We start from the raw sequence: 16,797 nt of genomic DNA, 5'->3' as shown, positions 1-16,797 counted from the left end.
GTAAAATACTAGATGTGAAGCACCTCATGGAACAGACTTACAGCTCACAAACTCACATTTAAACAAGCTCACACACTCTCTCACTCACTCACTCCACACACACACACACACACACACACACACACACACACACACACACACACACACACACACACACACACACACACACACAAACAGTGCACAGAGTGTAATGAAGGCAATGGCCTTTTCAAAAACAAGGTATTTTACAAGTAATGCACATGTGCCATATGCAAACAGGTCAGTTCATATGGAGCAGGTGTGTGAACATGCTGGAAAGTAGCACATGTGTGAGCAGATAAACAGAGAAACCTGTCTATGTGTACCTGTGCTTACACACAGTAGAGCTGTATGTTGTTCCAGTGAGCGAACACAGAGCACAGGGAGAGTCTGTCTGAGTCTGACCTACAGGGGACTCAAGGTGTGCAAGGTGCACAGTCTGCAGGTGTGCAGGTGTACGGGAGCGTGTGTGTGTTTTAATAAATTCACTCTCAGTCAAAGTGTTCTCAGTGTGCTTCATTGTTTGCTCAGTGAGCAGGTCTCTACAAAATCTACATCACTAGAGTCACAAAAACACAGAATGAACCCATGGGGATGAATAAAGTATCTATCTATCTATCTATCTATCTATCTATCTATCTATCTATCTATCTATCTATCTATCTATCTATCTATCTATCTATCTATCTATCTATCTATCCAAATTTATGATCATCATCATCATCATCTCTTTTATATCCTCATTTCATACATCCTACAACACAATTCAGTGGAAGACTTAAAAAAAACAAAAAACAAAATGTGATCATTTGGCAATCCTGTCTGACCTTTACTCAACTGAAAACATTACTTACGGTATTTAATGTTTGACCTCATGAGCTTCAATCATGTTGGGACAAGAGCAACTAAAGACTGGGAAAGATGTGGAATGCTCCAAAAACACCTGAACATTCCACAGGTAAACAGGTTCATTGGTAACAGGTGATAGCATCATGACTGGCTATGAAAGGGCCATCCTGGAAAGACTCAGTTGATCACAAGCAAGGATGGAGAGAGGTTCACCACTTTGTGAACACATGATTGTATGAAGGATATTAATATATAGACTCAGGAACACTTTGTAAAACTGTTGTTGTCAAACATAGTTCATTTGTCGTTTCACACAGCACTGCAGCTTTTTTTAAATCACGGTTGTACATCTGGAAGGCTTCATTGTCTAAAGAACTTGTGTGCCTGTGTTGTGCATGTGGACACCTTAACAAAGATTTCTCAGTTTGATGGTCTGAATGTGAATGACCCACAACAAGGGTCAAACATGTTGCATCATCAGCACAATGCCTGGCCATTCATACACACCCACCCCGGGTATGGCGGGTCATACATTTCAGGACTAGAAACAGCCTGGGTAACATACAATCAGGAATGCTTTGGCAGCTTCTCTGCCAGAGCGAGGCAAGCATGCAGAGTGATGTCCAGCTGAAAGTGTGTCATAGCACTTATTTTTAAAGTAGTACTGCCGCTCAGTGGTGTTGAGAGAGACTGCAGGCAGCAAGAATTTCTATCCATTACCCAAACCTCTCATCTTTGTATACAACACTGAGGTACCCAAGAAGATTTCCAAACCAAGATGTGATGTTACCTGTACAGGTCTGCCATCCTCCGTCCCAATCATATTCCTCCACTCCATCAGTGATCGCTGCAGGGAGTCCAATCCCGTCTCCCAGAGCCGGACATACCCACCCATATCCACTGTGACCACACCTCCAGAACCGAGAGGAGCCATTAGCACATCAGACTCGGACACCTTGGACAGCCAGCTGGTGTAAGGTGACACGGTCATTGACCTGCTAGTCACAAACATGTGTGGAGAGTGGAGACACAAGTCGTCACTTAGAGAGGTCATCATGACTTTCAATAGATTTGATGAAACTTTCCTCGGATGTATGAATTATGCTGTCAGTCAAACAATAGTTAGTCATGAGGCAGTTTTTCCTGGATCAACACCTCATGTGTGTCGTTCTGATGTTTACCCTGATAGACTTGGCAAAAATACACAGAGCTTGCCCATTTCAATTTTTTGTGCAATTTTTTTTTTTACACATTTTACACTTTGGTGATGCACAACAATGCAATCACACAGATAATCACAGTTTAAAATCATAATGTTAGTAAAATATATAGAGACAATTCCCGGTTTTCAATGCATTCCTGTCTCTGACCACTAGCAGGAGCTAGAGGACGGGAAATGATGTTCCTGTTATACTGTAACTGTAAATGTATTGCAGTGGAGGACACAGTATGAACCAGGTGTGTTGTCCTCACCTTGGAACAGGAATGTATTTGACTTTTTTGGAGTTGAGGTCAGTCACCTCCAGGTACGCTGCTGTCAATGGCGGTGTGACATCTGAGTGACCCACAAGAAAACAGGTGTTTACGCGCTGAATGCATTCTCTGTTTGAATTCTATGCTGTGAACAAAACTCTCTGAGCTCATTTCATCTGAACTCTGACCTTTGGGGTAGACCTCCTTCAGGGGCACCTTGCTGGGTGGAAGGGCCCGGACCACCTGATTGGCTGACAGAAGACTGACACAATTGTCCCGTTTGGCTGGGCTGGACTGAAGCCCACCTCTAAGGAACATGCGAGCCCCATTCTCACCGCTCTTCATCGCTGACAGCTCGACAGGCCTCGTAAAACTGTACACCTCATTAGGGGACTGGACAAGAAAAGAAATGAAGAGGAAAACATTGCTATTTGCACATCGAGACGCCATTAATATTCATCAGTTCAGCTCTGGCATTGACACTAGAGTAGCTCATTCAACCAAGCTCTCATGCTCTTATTCATGCTTTCATTCATGTTCTTCACCCATTTAATTCCTCTCAGGCATCCATTAGGCTGATAACAGGGACATATTAAATGGGTCGCCACTCCACTGTATGGTTAACACCATATCTACAGTCTGCCCTGCTATGAGTCTTTGATCCAAAATGCCAGAGGATCCTACAGTATGTAACAAAGCGAGAGCAAGTTTGAGCTTGAACAGCACTGAAAACATGGAATATAATAGTAGTGAACTGTAAACATCTCATATTCCTCTCTATAGATAAAGAGGTCTCTTCCCTTGTACAGACAAGATACTGCATGAGCGGTCATACCAGAAACCTGAAATGGGCATGAAAATTGCACAGAAAAATGATGTCTAGTGCAGCTTTAATACAAAAATGTCCTCAAATATTATCCCAAATATTACTTCACAATTTCTATCTCACCACAAGGTCTGGGAAGCCCACAACGACCCGTGCAAAGGAGCCATTGTCGGCCAGTATACGGTTAGGTGAGACAATCTTTTGGTTCAGAGCAGCACTGAGGTTGTCATTGGGTAGCTGGTCACATGACAGCATCTGTGGTACGGACACCTCAGCTGGGATGGCGGGAGTGAAGCAGGCGAACAGGGCATGATGGAACAGAGAAAGAGGCCGGAAAGGAAAAGTCAGGATTATTACATCAATGAGCTCACTGCAGAAAGTCACATTTATAGCTCGTATATTTCTGTAGATCACAATAAAGATCACGGTCCTCAGTTAGGTCTACAGCTATTACAGTGACTCATGACCTTGGTGGACCGATTCAGTCTTGACTATTGAACATTACTCATGACTTCATATTTTGCTCTCATTAACTGTGACGTGCAGTGATTGAATCCATTGCGTAGTTCACTTCATATGTTTGGTTTGACTTAAAGCTGGTTGACAGATAAGCTACGAGGTCTTGTCAAGGCAGACACATGGCTCCCTGGGGCACCAGTTTATTATTATACATTTATTTTAGTGTGTCCGGCTGCCTGCTTTTGTTGAAAGAGATGACATGACGTCTTTAATAAGAAGTGCTGGACTGAACATAAAAGCCCAGTTAACCTTTGTGAAGAGCCGGTGAATGTCCATATCATTCTGTATACCTGCACTGGCTCCATGGCCTGAGCTGACTGGGTCTTCACTGATGCTGTGGAGCTGACACACTCCAGAGTCTTCAGCTGCCATATGCATGGGCTTAGTCAGCAGGAACTTCCTATTCAGGGGCACATATAATATTCCATAGTATAAATGAATTCAGTCTTCACAATCCTCAGAAAGATTTGATGAATCGGTCCCTTACGTACTTGTTGGTGTTGCTCTCCAGCAGTAGCCAGCGATCCTCTGCCACGAGGAAGACAGACTTCAGGTTGATGGGAAGGGAGATGGAGTGAATCCGGCCCTCCAGCACATCCAGCACCTCCAGCTGGTTGCTGCACACACCAGCACACAGATCAGCGATTAACACCATGATATGACAGAGAGCGTGCTGTGCTGTTTGACAGTGTTGTGGATCAGGTGGCTCAGATCAGTAGCTTACCCATCCTCCTTATAGAAGAGGAGCCAGTTTTTGTGGGCAAAGTCATGACACATTTTATGCCCTCCCTGCAAAAGACACAACACGTTAACTTCAGACACTGCTTTGGAATATTTTGTTCAGGAGAATATTCTGCACTCCTTGAAATGTAATCTGCACCAACCTCTTGATAAACCAAAACTTCTGCACAGGATAATGCACTCCAGCTCATCATGACAACAAAATGTTAATTATTTACAAGTTGAATGACTAGTGGAGCTGAATCCTGAGCATTCAGGAGCCACCTCTGGACACATTGAGACGTCTGACCTGTTGCTCCTTACTGCTCCACCAGTTCGAGGCTCTGGTGGGGGGCTGCTCACTGTCCGGAGACAACATGAGTCTCCGCACGGCGCCGGTCACCATGTCCAAATGGAGCACTGTGTTACTCTGGCAGAGAGACGAAGCGAAAGACAGGCAGAGAGTGGAATGAAAGCTGTAGAAGAAGAACAAAATGCTAAAATCTGATCATTCAGGCCTAGAAATTGTCTGTTGGTTGCAATGTAACTATGACAATGCAGGACTCGTGCCTGTGGACATTTCCTTATCGTTTGATCTGTCTTGTGCATTTGTTTCAGTATGAATCTCTAAAATGAGTCAATGAGTACCGCGTAGTGACGCAGTTAGTAAGTTCAGTTTTATACATAAGGGAAAAGTACAGCCAAATCCTGGAATGGTGCATATCTCCACTGCCCTGCAATTAATATCAGTTAGACTGGACTCAAGTGTGTCACCTCTCAAAACCTTGCACGCTGCATACACTGAATAATTTTGGAATAAGTGTTTGCGCCCCCACCACCAGCAGAGGGTGGTCTTCTCCAGGTAAAGCCCCCGTAATCTGAGCACGAATGTCCTGTTACACACAACTAATGTGAGCACTGCACTGCAAGTTCATCCAGTTCAATTTAGACAGGCATATTGTCTGTATGTGCTTCTTTCTTTGCATGCTTCCTACATTTATATCTGATAAGGCAAATGATATCTGTGTGTGTGTGTGGGGGGGGGGGGGGGTATTGGATGAACTGTGCAAAAAGGCTTTCATTTGTGATGCACTAAGCTTCATCTTCAATTGAGTTTTATGAGAAGGAGCCACAGGGGAGTTGGCCTCAGCCCTGGCTGCCCTGCTTCACACTAATGGTTTCCTTATGGCCTCCCACTCCTGACGCACACTACTGTACCGAAGACTGCAAACCCATTTCCTGATTCCAAACATACGCTGCCTTTAGAGGGAGCATGAACATGTTTGTGCACACATGTGTGTCCTGCATGTGTCTCCTGACAGGCTGTGGTGTGTCTGTGTGTGGGTTTGTTGTATGTGTAGCTGTGTCTTTGAATTCGTGTTTGCATGTCCTTGAACGTAGCATTATTATGTTTGTGCATGCTCTCTTTTTTTCTGACTTTATGGTCAGTGGTAGTGGTTTTTATTGAGATTTCACAGAGATGCAAAGAGCAGCGCAACCTGATCAACGCAAAAAACAATACAAGGAGAAATAGACCGAAACAAAGAAAAGATTAAAATAACAATGAAAAGTTGTCTGGAACTTTCAATAATCATGCAAATACTATACATTTAAATGAATGGCTAAACTATATTATAGTTTAGGGTTAGGGGTATATTATAGTTTAGGCATTCATTTATATGTGTCATGTCTCAGAAATGTTTCTCTAGAAAAGTATTTTCTTTGACTTAAGTATGTGTAAACAAGTTTTTGTGTGAAGTTGAACCTGCATTTGTTTTTGCGCTGTGTGCTGGTTTCCCTGACTTCCCTGGAAGGCCAGTGACCTGTGAATGAACTTTATGTTGTCTGGGCCTCTTCATTTTTAGACAGACGAAACATGATCCATCACAGCCGTATTTTTAGAAGTCCTCTTCTTGCCTAATATACACCAGCTGTACAAGTGTTGTAGTTGGAGAAATGGCTAACATGCATTGTTCTTGTCTTACACTCTGCTGTCATAGGCCAGGGTCTAATGGGGTTAGAGCAGTTCAATGGCAAACAACCACTGACAAGCAATCATTTAAAGACACTCTGACAGACATGTGCACAGCTATTTAAATCTGTGAGGAATCTGTGGTTGTCCTCCAGAAAAAGTTTAAATAGCAGTGTTGCGTAAGTGTCTTGTTACATGTTAAACTAGTCAGTAAACAAGGACATCAGACCAAAGGACACCGGACTAAAACTCCTCTGTGATCACTCAGTTAGTGTGTAAGTGTATAATTGTGTTTTAGTGAATAATACTGAGAATATTCACAATTTCCCTATCACTCCATGCTGTTCTTGCATGGTGTCCACATACCTTACAATTAAGTACACACAGTATTGAAGGCATATTTCTAATGGGGCTATTGAAATGAATTTTTCACCAGATGTCAGTAACCACCCAAGTAATCCACAAATACAAAGAAATCAGAACAAATAAGTCCATAAATTAGGTTTTGTTAAATAAAGTGGAATGACACAGGCAAAAAGTTGAACACATGAACTGAAAATGATTTAATAGCTGGTAGAGAAGCCTTTGTTGGTATTGACAGCTTCAAGACGCCTCCTGTGTGGAGAGACTAGTCGCATGCATTGCTCAGGTGTGATTTCTTCCACACAAACTCTCTTGAAGGTTCCGGAGGCCTCTGCTATGAACTCTGATCTTCAGTTCTTTCCATAGATTTATATATATTTACAGATTTATAGATTTAAGTCGGGTGATGGACTGAGCCACTCTAGCAGCTTTATTTTCTTTCTCTGAAACAACCGAGTTTGGCTGTGTGTTTGGGATCATTGTCTTGCTGAAATCTCCACCCTTGCTTCAGCTTCAGCATCCTGGTGGATGGCAGCAGATTATTATCAAGACTGTCTGTGTACATTTCTCCATTCATTCTTCCTTCAGTTAAATGAAGTCTGCCAGTACCACGTGCTGAAAAACAACCCCACACCGTGATGTTCCCACCTCCAAACTTCACTGTTGGTGTGGTGTTTTTGGAGTGATGTGCAGTGCCAGTTCTCCTCCAAACATGCTCTGTGCTGTGACATCCAGAAAGTTCAATTTTGGTCTCATCTGACCAGACTATATTCTCCCAGTATTTCATCAGCTTGTCCAAATGTTGTGCAGCAAACTTCAAACTGCTCATTCCAGGTCTTTCTGAAGCTCTCAGCGAGTGGTCCTTGGCTCTTGGACAACTCTTCAGATCATTCTTTTGGCTTTTTGGTTTAAGGTGAAGTGATGTTCTTTCCACTTCCGGATAATGGCCCAGACGGTGCTCACTGGAACGTTCAGAAGTTTAGAAACTTGTCTGTAACCAATGCCATCACTATGTTTTGCAACAATGAGGTCGCGAAGGTCTTGTGAGAGCTCTTTGCTTTTACCCATCATGAGATGTTTCTTGTGTGACACCTTGGTAATGAGAACCCTTTTTACAGGCCATCAGTGAGGACTAAACCAGCTGATATTCAGGTGCACTGATAGGGGGCAGGATTGCATTCTAAACACTGACAGATTCCCGCTGGTTTCTTGGCTCTTCATGCCTTTTTGCACCTGTTCTTCATGTGTTCAATATTTCTTACCTGTGTCATTCCACTTAATTTCATTTCACAAAACTTAATTTATGGACTTATTTGTTTTGATTTCTTTGTATTTGTAGATTTCTTGGGTTGTTACTGACATCAGGTGAAAAATTCATTCAAACAGCCCCATTAGAAATGTATTTACTCACAAAAACGTTGACGTGTTCAATACTTTTTTCCCTGCTTCCCTGCTTTTCCCACTATCACATCCACCTCAACTATAAAGCAGCAGACGTATTTTCTTTTCAGTATCTTTCCTGTGTGATTACTTCATCTTTGGTTCTCTCTACTGTCTTAAAGGTTCTGTCCAATGTTTTTGACCATGTGAAGCTCTGTAGATAAATGTTCCTGTGCATGTACATATTTATCATATTTATCTGCAGAGGGCTCTGTCAGTGGCTGTAATGTACTGTAAAAGGTTCTCCACTAAAAGAGAAGAAGAGGATTGCAAGAAAATGTAAACAATGCAGATTTCAAACCAAAAGCTTTGCAACTGATGTTTATCGGGCTATAAGTACTAATTAAGCACAAGTGTTTAAAAGCTGTCAGCACATTTGTACGTGTTGTATATAGAGAATTCTCTCAGTGGTGTAAATATTGTCACATATGAGATAAAACGAATAGAATTCCTGCCCCCAAAAGCTGGAGGCCAGGTTTGACTCTCTATGACACTCTCCATGGTGTTAACAAGTTAGCTTGGGTTGCTACTGAGATATCCTAGCAGTCACGGCCTCCGACACACCTCCCACACCCCACTAAGACGATTTTTAAATGGGTAGTAAGTGCAGTTCCTTGATCTTAACAAAATCACACCATGAGTTTTGGTGAAAAATTAGTGATTTAAAAAAGATGTTGAAAAGTCTGCAGGGTATCTTTAATATGATCAACATCCTGTTCACTGACTCTACTGAGAGACAGCAACATTTTCCCATGGGGCATTAAGAAATAACTAAGTGGATCTTATGTAATGTGTTCAGTGTGATCATACAAACTTGTCTTTGTGTGCATGTGTGCCAACCTGCTCCTCGTGCAGCACCACCTGTCCATCCAGAGGACTCCCAAGAGGAGCAACAGTGACAAAGGGCTGCCAAACACCACTGATGGTCCTGGGGAAGACGTCGTAAAGCTCCATGCACTGAATGGACTCCCCGCGCTCCTTCATGGCGAACAGGGACACTGGGTTACACGTGGCCACGTACAGCACATCTTCAAAACAAAAACGGAGGGAATGTGAGACTGTCATTCATAGGTAGATCGTAGTAGGTAGTAATAGGTAGATCTCCTGGGTATTATATAAAAGTCACATGCAGTATGAGTAGCTGAACGGAAACATATTTACGTTTTGCCATTGGCACTTGATTTTGACTCTGTTTCTAGTAGCAACCCCCTACTGACACGCTCCACAGCAGTGACAGATCTGTGACTGTGAACATATTGACAGGCATCTTGTATCTACTCACCAAATGCCCTTGCTGGACAATTATCTGTGGATGCTGCTTCTTACAGCTGTTGTGACATTTTCGATATAAACTGTTAGTTTCCATGATTAGTGCAGTGCTGCCCACACTGGCTGTTACACTAACTAACACTAAAGACTGTGAAATGTTGCAAACAACACATTTTAGATGACTGTTCTCTTACTTTTGGGCTAATTGTAACAGATTTCACTCTTTTTACTCTTGCTGACTCTATGCGCTGTTTACTAGATGAACTACTGTGTTGCACATGCTATAGAGCACACCACACATCATGGCACTCCTCTAACATTGTCCGACTCACAATGGATCAATGCAGCAGAGCCAGAGATATCATCTTTTTTTTATACAGAGCACTCTTCTTTCTTGTCAAAATCTGGTGCCTACATGAGCTGCAATGCTGCTCAACAGTTCAGTCAGAGATTATGGTGTGCTATGCTGGTAGAGGCGAGTGCAGCCTTGAGCCTCCAGCCTGCAGTGGAGATGAGGAGCAGGCTGATTATTATTGAATTTGTTGTGTTTTATCCAACACTACTTCCACAAGTAGTGTTGGATAACTGTTTCCAGTGAGGGACAGCCCTTGTCTTTAGCTTGCATTGGAAGTGTGTTTAGCTGCCTGCAAAGCTGTGCACTTTTTCCACCATAGTGAGGGCAGAAGACTTCTTGTGAGGGAAATGTGTGTCTATTTTATCCATACATCTTAGATCATTCCTGTGCTATACACTTCATCTGCTAAATCCTCTAATATACCCCAAAATGACCATAAAACCTGAAACCAGAGAATGTATTATATGACAGTGTTGATTGTGTGTGTGTGTGTGTGTGTGTGTGCGTGTGTGTGTGTGTATACCATCTTTAGTGGTGACATCGCAGATTATGTTGACTTCATTCATGGGAAGCTGCCAGTGGGCTTTCTCTTCGCTGAAACTCAAAGCCCTGCTTTCCTGTCTGTTGCAGGGGTAACTCTGAACACGTAGAAACACAGGACCCTGGAAGCACAACAGACACTGTTACAGTGCTGCACACACGTTGATGTTTAATGTGTGTGATTAAGAGGAGATCAGATCACACAGTGAATGTGACTGCTCCTTCGTACAGAGCAGCAGCTGTAGTCAGTTTAAACTCACGTCAGTCACAACGGATCACAATGGACAAAAACTAGCAAAATTTCCAGAGAAATTCCTAAAACCACTGCAATGCAGCATAACCCACTCCTCAGTGGTGCATCCATGTGATGGTATGTTCCAAGCAAGCAGTCATAGTTTTGCAATAATAGCGCAAATACACTGCTTCCAGCAGAGCTTCCATGCGTACAGAAGCATGAACGCCTACCAGAGAAGAAGTATTTTTTTGCACAATATAAATTCTAGAAACGTTTTCATACTTTTTATTTGCTGTGAAAACTCACCATAAGAAGCATAAATCAAATCAACCTGACGACAGCCATTTTTAGTAGCCTCCTAAACCTACAGCAGGTGAGGGTGATACTGTGTGGACTATCACATTCATCTTCACCACATATGGGAGCTGTAGCTCAACACACAGATGTACATGCTGCTAGTGAACTGATCAAGATTATGTAGGTGCACTTCCCTTGTGTGTTTACCTTGATGTCTATGGGGTGTGTCTCAGTGGGACAGAGCAGTTTCCGGCGAGCGTTACCACCCTGGTTTACTGTCCAGTACCCTGTCATCTTGACCTCTGGCAGGGGCAACCTGAAGATTAAAGGTCAAATGTTGATAACTGCCAGGTAATGGCTGAAAAAATGTGTACTCCTAAAATGAAAAAAATCTGTATTTAATTGTGAGGAACAATGCAAATTATTGCCGTGTGGTTTGTGTGTGTTTTTAATGTTGTTTCTGTGTTCTGATTTTCTATTTCAGAAAAACCTGATTTTTGACTGTCACCATTTTGCACCCCCACTTACAGTAAAATTCATCCATGAGGAGGCCCACCACAAAATAATTTCAGATACATGTATTCTATTCTGAGCAGGATTTCAACAAAACAAAGGCTTGAATTTGATCCCACTATCTCTACAGAGGGGAAAGTCACGGCACTTGAGACAAATGTCTGTGTGTGTTTGTGAGTCCCTGCTCGGCTTGTTGTGTCTGGCCAGATGTTTACTGTTTACTGTCTTCCAGTGACTCACTGGCTGTAGGTGGGCTACACGATGCAAAAAATGCAGAAATTCCAAGAGGATAAACGTGTTGGGGGACAGACAGTCCTCCAACCATAAATATTTCTGTGAATAGAAAAGCAATGCAATACGTAAGAGAAACTTTGCTTTCCATGTCCAAAATTGGAAGTCAAGAGACAAAATATTTGCTTTTATTTAAACAAGATGTTGTGGGATACAAATTGTTCAAGATGAGCTTTAAAATCACAAATCACTGATCCCAAAACATACAAAAGAGCCTTTGAGCTTAGATGATAACCATAATGCAAAAGATCAACTATCCAATCAGTTCTGCAACCGTTCAAGGAAAATATTTGTTTCTGCCCTGCTCTGTTCTCAAGTTTTTACTTGAGATACTTCTGAAATTGAATTTCTGAATTGTATAAGTCAAAATAAAACCACAGGAGACAGAAGAAACAAATATTTTCCTTTATTTAAAAGACACAGCTGTACATTATGAGACAATGTGGTGAATACTAGAATCTTATCTTTCCCTTATTGGAAAGGTGAGATAATGTGAATGATCAGCTCTTAATTTACCACTTTAGGAAGCACTGAGGAAACTTCATGGAGGCCTCAAAGTATAATCCAGTGTGAAACCAGTCATATGGCTAATGACAACATCAGCCCATTTTAAGCATGTCAGGATTTCAGTTTGAAAAGTGGCAAATACTCTGAGAAAACATGTTCTGCTCACCAGCTTCTGGGAAGGTTCTTTTAAAGACAAGTACTTCCAACAATTATATATAATAAAGCCACTTCAGAGGAACAATTTTAGAACCTTTGGAGGGTGAAAAAGTTATTTGATCTCAATTAAAAAAAAAGCTGGGACTCATTTCCACTCAACGAACTGTATTTCCTGGCAACGGCTGTAATTCAGAATAAGCATATATTTACAAAAATCAGTGAAGCTGATGAGGTAAAACAATTAATACATTGTCTTTGTGCTATTGAGAATATGTCAGAGACGATTAGCAAATTATCACATTTGGTTTCATTTATGTTTTACACAGCGTCCCAGTTTCTTGGAATCAGAGTCTCAGACCTCAGCCTGCTCTAAAAGCTCTTAGTACAGTTTAGTTCATCCACTTATTATCAAAAGTGAAAACAGTCTGGTTGGACTTTAGCCAAGCTGTGGTTGCCCACTGGTGAAGCTTTGCAATGTCTTCAATTTAGTGAGATTCACAACATAGCCAGGCTGTCAAGTAATGTCCATTTATTATCCATCGGCTTACTCTAACGGCTTTCTGAGCGGTCTCTGGAACTGTGACACTGTGTGTTAGTCAGGCACTGTGTGCGCATAGATGTGCCTTTAGTGTGTGTGTGTGTGTGTGTGTGTGTGTGTGTGTGTGTGTGTGTGTGTGTGTGTGTGTGTGTGTGTGTGATCCTAGCGTCTTGTGCTCCTGATGCCTTACTCCTTAGCCAGTTTGACAGAGCTGGGCTTGGCTCCAATGGGAATCCCGTGCTTGTGCAGCGCTTCGATCAGAACCTCTCGCATGTCTTTGTTGTATGAGTCAAAATCGAAGACATTTCGCACCACGTTGGCCAAACCCTCGTCTGGGAATTTCTGTTGGGAGGCAAAGTAGAGGAGAAAATGAGGGAGGAAGGGGGGATGGGTGGGAAAAGGAAGACAAGAGGAAGCAGGAAGTTAGAGAAGAGTGGAAGTAGGAGAGCGTCATTGGAAAAGGAAGGAGAAAGAGAGAGTGTGGACACGGAGAGAAAGGGGGAGAAGCAAAGGTGAAAAGGGTGGAGAAGAAACAAGGGAGAACAGGGAGAGGAATGAAAGGGAGATAAGAAAAAAGGATAAAAAACCAGGGAGGGTGTCAAGTGGGGAGGCCAAAAGGGAAAGAAAGAGAAGATATAGTGAAGACAGGTCACAGAAAGAAGAAACATTAATGTGATTTATAAGTTCTCAACAAGGGTCAAAGCGGGGACAGTCTGGGATAAGACATGCTATCTGGAAGGTAACTCATCTCTCACTCTCATCAGAGCACCAGTATGATAAATGCAAAGAACAGCTGAAGCTGTTGCTTCAGCGTTCGCTTTCATGTTTGTGACATCATTGGAGAGATACAAGTTTAGAATGCCTCGATACATTTTCTGTGTTGTACAGCAGCTACAGTGATACTTTGGTAATTATGCAATAAAGTCAGAAATGAAAATAATTAAAATAAAAATAAAAACAGAGACAGAGGCAGAGGCTACCTTAAAACAGTGAAGAAAAATTAACAAAATAAATAAATGTAGGGAAATATATACAGATGACTGGGTGAACTGAAAATACATATTTCCTAAATGTCACAAAATATACCAGATAAAGTTTTCCACACAGGTTTCACTTGAATTTGTGTGTCAATTCATGTAGGATGTCATTCATGCTTTCTACAGATGAAAAGAAATGACAAATTTCAATGCACAGACTCATACTGCCCGTTAGACACACATCGGGAAAGATGTTACCCTAAAATATGATGAGAAGATTAGTCAAAACAACATTAGAGCACCCAAACCAACTTTTTGGGCGATCCTGCAAAGTATTAACCTGCAGAAGTCCTATTCCACTGAAGGACTGAATTGGAAGAGAAAGAAAACATTTTCAGCTTCAGCATCACCTTCACCAGCCAGACATGCATCCATTACATCACTGCACACTGAATATCTTTGACTTATCCTACTGCTAAAAACAAAACAGGCAATGTAAAGACACCAATCTAGGCACAAAAATAACAGAATCATGACAAATAAACAGAAAATTAATCTTTTTGCTGAAATAGCTACAGCCATATAAATGTAAATATAATCCAATGCTTCACTTCAAAGCCATATCACTCTATGAGCACCATATCTACAGTCTTGATGTGAGTAATCTTTTTGGTAGAAGCTGTGGCTGAATGTACGAACAGACGAAACAAAACAAAACAAAACAAAACAAAACAAAACAAAACAAAACAAAACAAAACAAAACAAAACAAAACAAAACAAAACGAAGATCTCATCTGTTCAACTGCAATTCTGATGAAAGCACAAATTATACATTATGAAATACAACTAAGTTTCTGTTTTGGGCCCTCCATGTGTCATTAAAGCATCTCATATACTTCACAATACTTGGCACACACATTTTGTGTGAGCGCAAGAGAGATGGAGAGCGAGACGGAGAGAGGGAGAGAGAGAGAGAGAGAGAGGTAGAGGGAGAGGGAGAGAGAGAGAGAGAGAGAGAGAGAGAGAGAGAGGGAGAGAGAGAGAGAGAGAGAGAAAGAGAGAGAGAGAGAGAGAGAGAGGGAGAGGGAGAGAGAGAGAGAGAGAGAGAGAGAGAGAGAGAGAGAGAGGGAGAGGGAGAGGGAGAGAGAGAAAGAGAGAGAGAGAGAGAGAGAGATAGAGAGAGAAATAGAGAGAGATTGCGACTTCCAGACCATATCCTTATTAGCATTTAGTGGTAGGTTAGCAATCTATGGATATATGAAGCTTTTTCAAAGAAAGAGTGAGAATTGAATGACAGTTTCCATCCATGTGTGTCCAGACTCATATAATGTACACAGTGAAGACTTTGAAGGGATTAAATAAAAGGTATTCAGTGTATGTATTGGTGAAATGGGAGCTCTCACTATGCTGACATGTATGATTCCGCTGAATCATTTCCAGTGAGAAACATGCTGTCTTCACTTAGAAATGATTTTTGCAGAGGAGGACAGAGGACTGATAGAGAGCTTCATCACATGGTGCAACAACAACCACATCACCTCCACAGAGGTAGCTAAGCCCCCACTGTCTTCACTTCCTAGAAACACTCCTGCCTACATATAACAATGCATTTACACTCTTAGGCCTATAAATTGCTGCACAATCAATGACAGCGTCATCCCTAGTGGTTACAACTAAAACATAGATTCAATGTTAAGAGCACTTGGCTTTAATGATCTGATTCCCAGTTACCACAAGGGTACAATTATGGCCAAACGTGAAATGGTAATTAGGCTCTACACTGGCTATTACCTCAGAAGAAGCAATTTAGACTTCAACGAAGCTATCCTTTAACTGTCCCACTCCTGCACATGTCAATAGTGGTGGTGACTGATGATCGAACAGGGCGGCCGGTAGGGAAAACATCAGGGCTTGTAGTGCAAGCATGGATGGTTATTTCCCACTTCTAGGCCCTGTTCTTCTGGTCTGTTTTCTTCTCTTCTTCTCTGGGCTGAATACCATTTCTACAGATCTAAGATCATAAGGATTTTTTTTAAGAAATTATCACTCTTCAATAAATTAGAATAAACCAACTGTTTCCTATTGGAGTCTACTTGGTAATTTCATCCAGGGAGCACAAGGATCACATTCAGCATGAAATATTTTGCTTTGATGATGTCAGACTTCCAAAGGACATAGATGTGAAACATGACCATATTTACTCATAACTCATATCTGCTAAGTTGGAAGGATGTTTAGTGGTGCAAATTTTTGGGCTCTGAACAGTGAGGGAAGCAGAGAAGCAAATCATGAAATGGGTGGGTGGAGGTTGAGAAAAACACAGATGAGGGTGGGGGTGCTTTGACATGCAAAATTCAAATGGAATGCAGTAATATAGTGTAGCACATATAATGTGATGCACTACAAATTATATGTACAGTGGAGGACAAAGTATGAGTCAACACCGAAATGCCAAAAACTGCAGTTCCTCGAATAGCCATTTGAGGATGGCTCCGAAAGTGAGTCAGTCCTCATATCAAAATGCCCAACTTTACAGCTCGAATAAAGCCTGATGCAAAAAAGGGTTTTGCGCTCTGTAGCTAATTTCCCACTTCATGAAAACTGTAAGGGGGGTAAATCTTTATACAACTCACTCAGTTAACCAATAGATTTCAACAACCAGATGGCATTCAGCCTGCCTCAGTTCCACCCACACTCCTGCCTTTGACACAGACATGTGACATGTCCCCCTCTACAAAAGACTAAAGCAAGAAGAAACAAAAGCTTTTCTTCAGTTCGTGCTTTATCTGCACTTCAGTTCAGTTTATTGCCTTGAGAGCTCTTCAAAATCATCGCTGGTAAGTGAGCTGCTGGCCCATTCGTCCAGAGATCAGCTTGCTGTCACTGCGCAGGGACCAGGCTGATAGCCTGAGCCCCACGTGGTCTTCTGAGGGCTGAAG

The 16,797-nt window shown here is 41.9% G+C and overlaps 1 protein-coding gene across 1 annotated transcript in view; it reads right to left on the bottom strand.

Annotated features, from left to right (window-relative positions):
• vwa8 (von Willebrand factor A domain containing 8) overlaps positions 1-16,797 on the bottom strand; it is a 65,721-nt gene that overhangs the window by 18,932 nt on the left and 29,992 nt on the right. Inside the window, exons 26-37 of the mRNA XM_070975278.1 lie at positions 13,072-13,223; positions 11,084-11,192; positions 10,328-10,466; positions 9,021-9,208; positions 4,716-4,835; positions 4,410-4,474; positions 4,177-4,302; positions 3,976-4,085; positions 3,290-3,441; positions 2,529-2,733; positions 2,341-2,422; positions 1,658-1,862 (exon numbers count right to left, since the gene is read on the bottom strand). Coding sequence (XP_070831379.1) covers positions 1,658-1,862; positions 2,341-2,422; positions 2,529-2,733; positions 3,290-3,441; positions 3,976-4,085; positions 4,177-4,302; positions 4,410-4,474; positions 4,716-4,835; positions 9,021-9,208; positions 10,328-10,466; positions 11,084-11,192; positions 13,072-13,223 — 1,653 coding nt within the window. The remainder of the gene's footprint in view (positions 1-1,657; positions 1,863-2,340; positions 2,423-2,528; positions 2,734-3,289; positions 3,442-3,975; positions 4,086-4,176; positions 4,303-4,409; positions 4,475-4,715; positions 4,836-9,020; positions 9,209-10,327; positions 10,467-11,083; positions 11,193-13,071; positions 13,224-16,797) is intronic.

This window comes from Chaetodon trifascialis, chromosome 12 (assembly GCF_039877785.1).
Source record: "Chaetodon trifascialis isolate fChaTrf1 chromosome 12, fChaTrf1.hap1, whole genome shotgun sequence".
NCBI lineage: Eukaryota > Metazoa > Chordata > Actinopteri > Chaetodontiformes > Chaetodontidae > Chaetodon > Chaetodon trifascialis.
The sequence above is the reverse complement of the archived record's forward strand: the minus strand, read 5'-3'. Positions and strand labels throughout refer to the sequence as shown.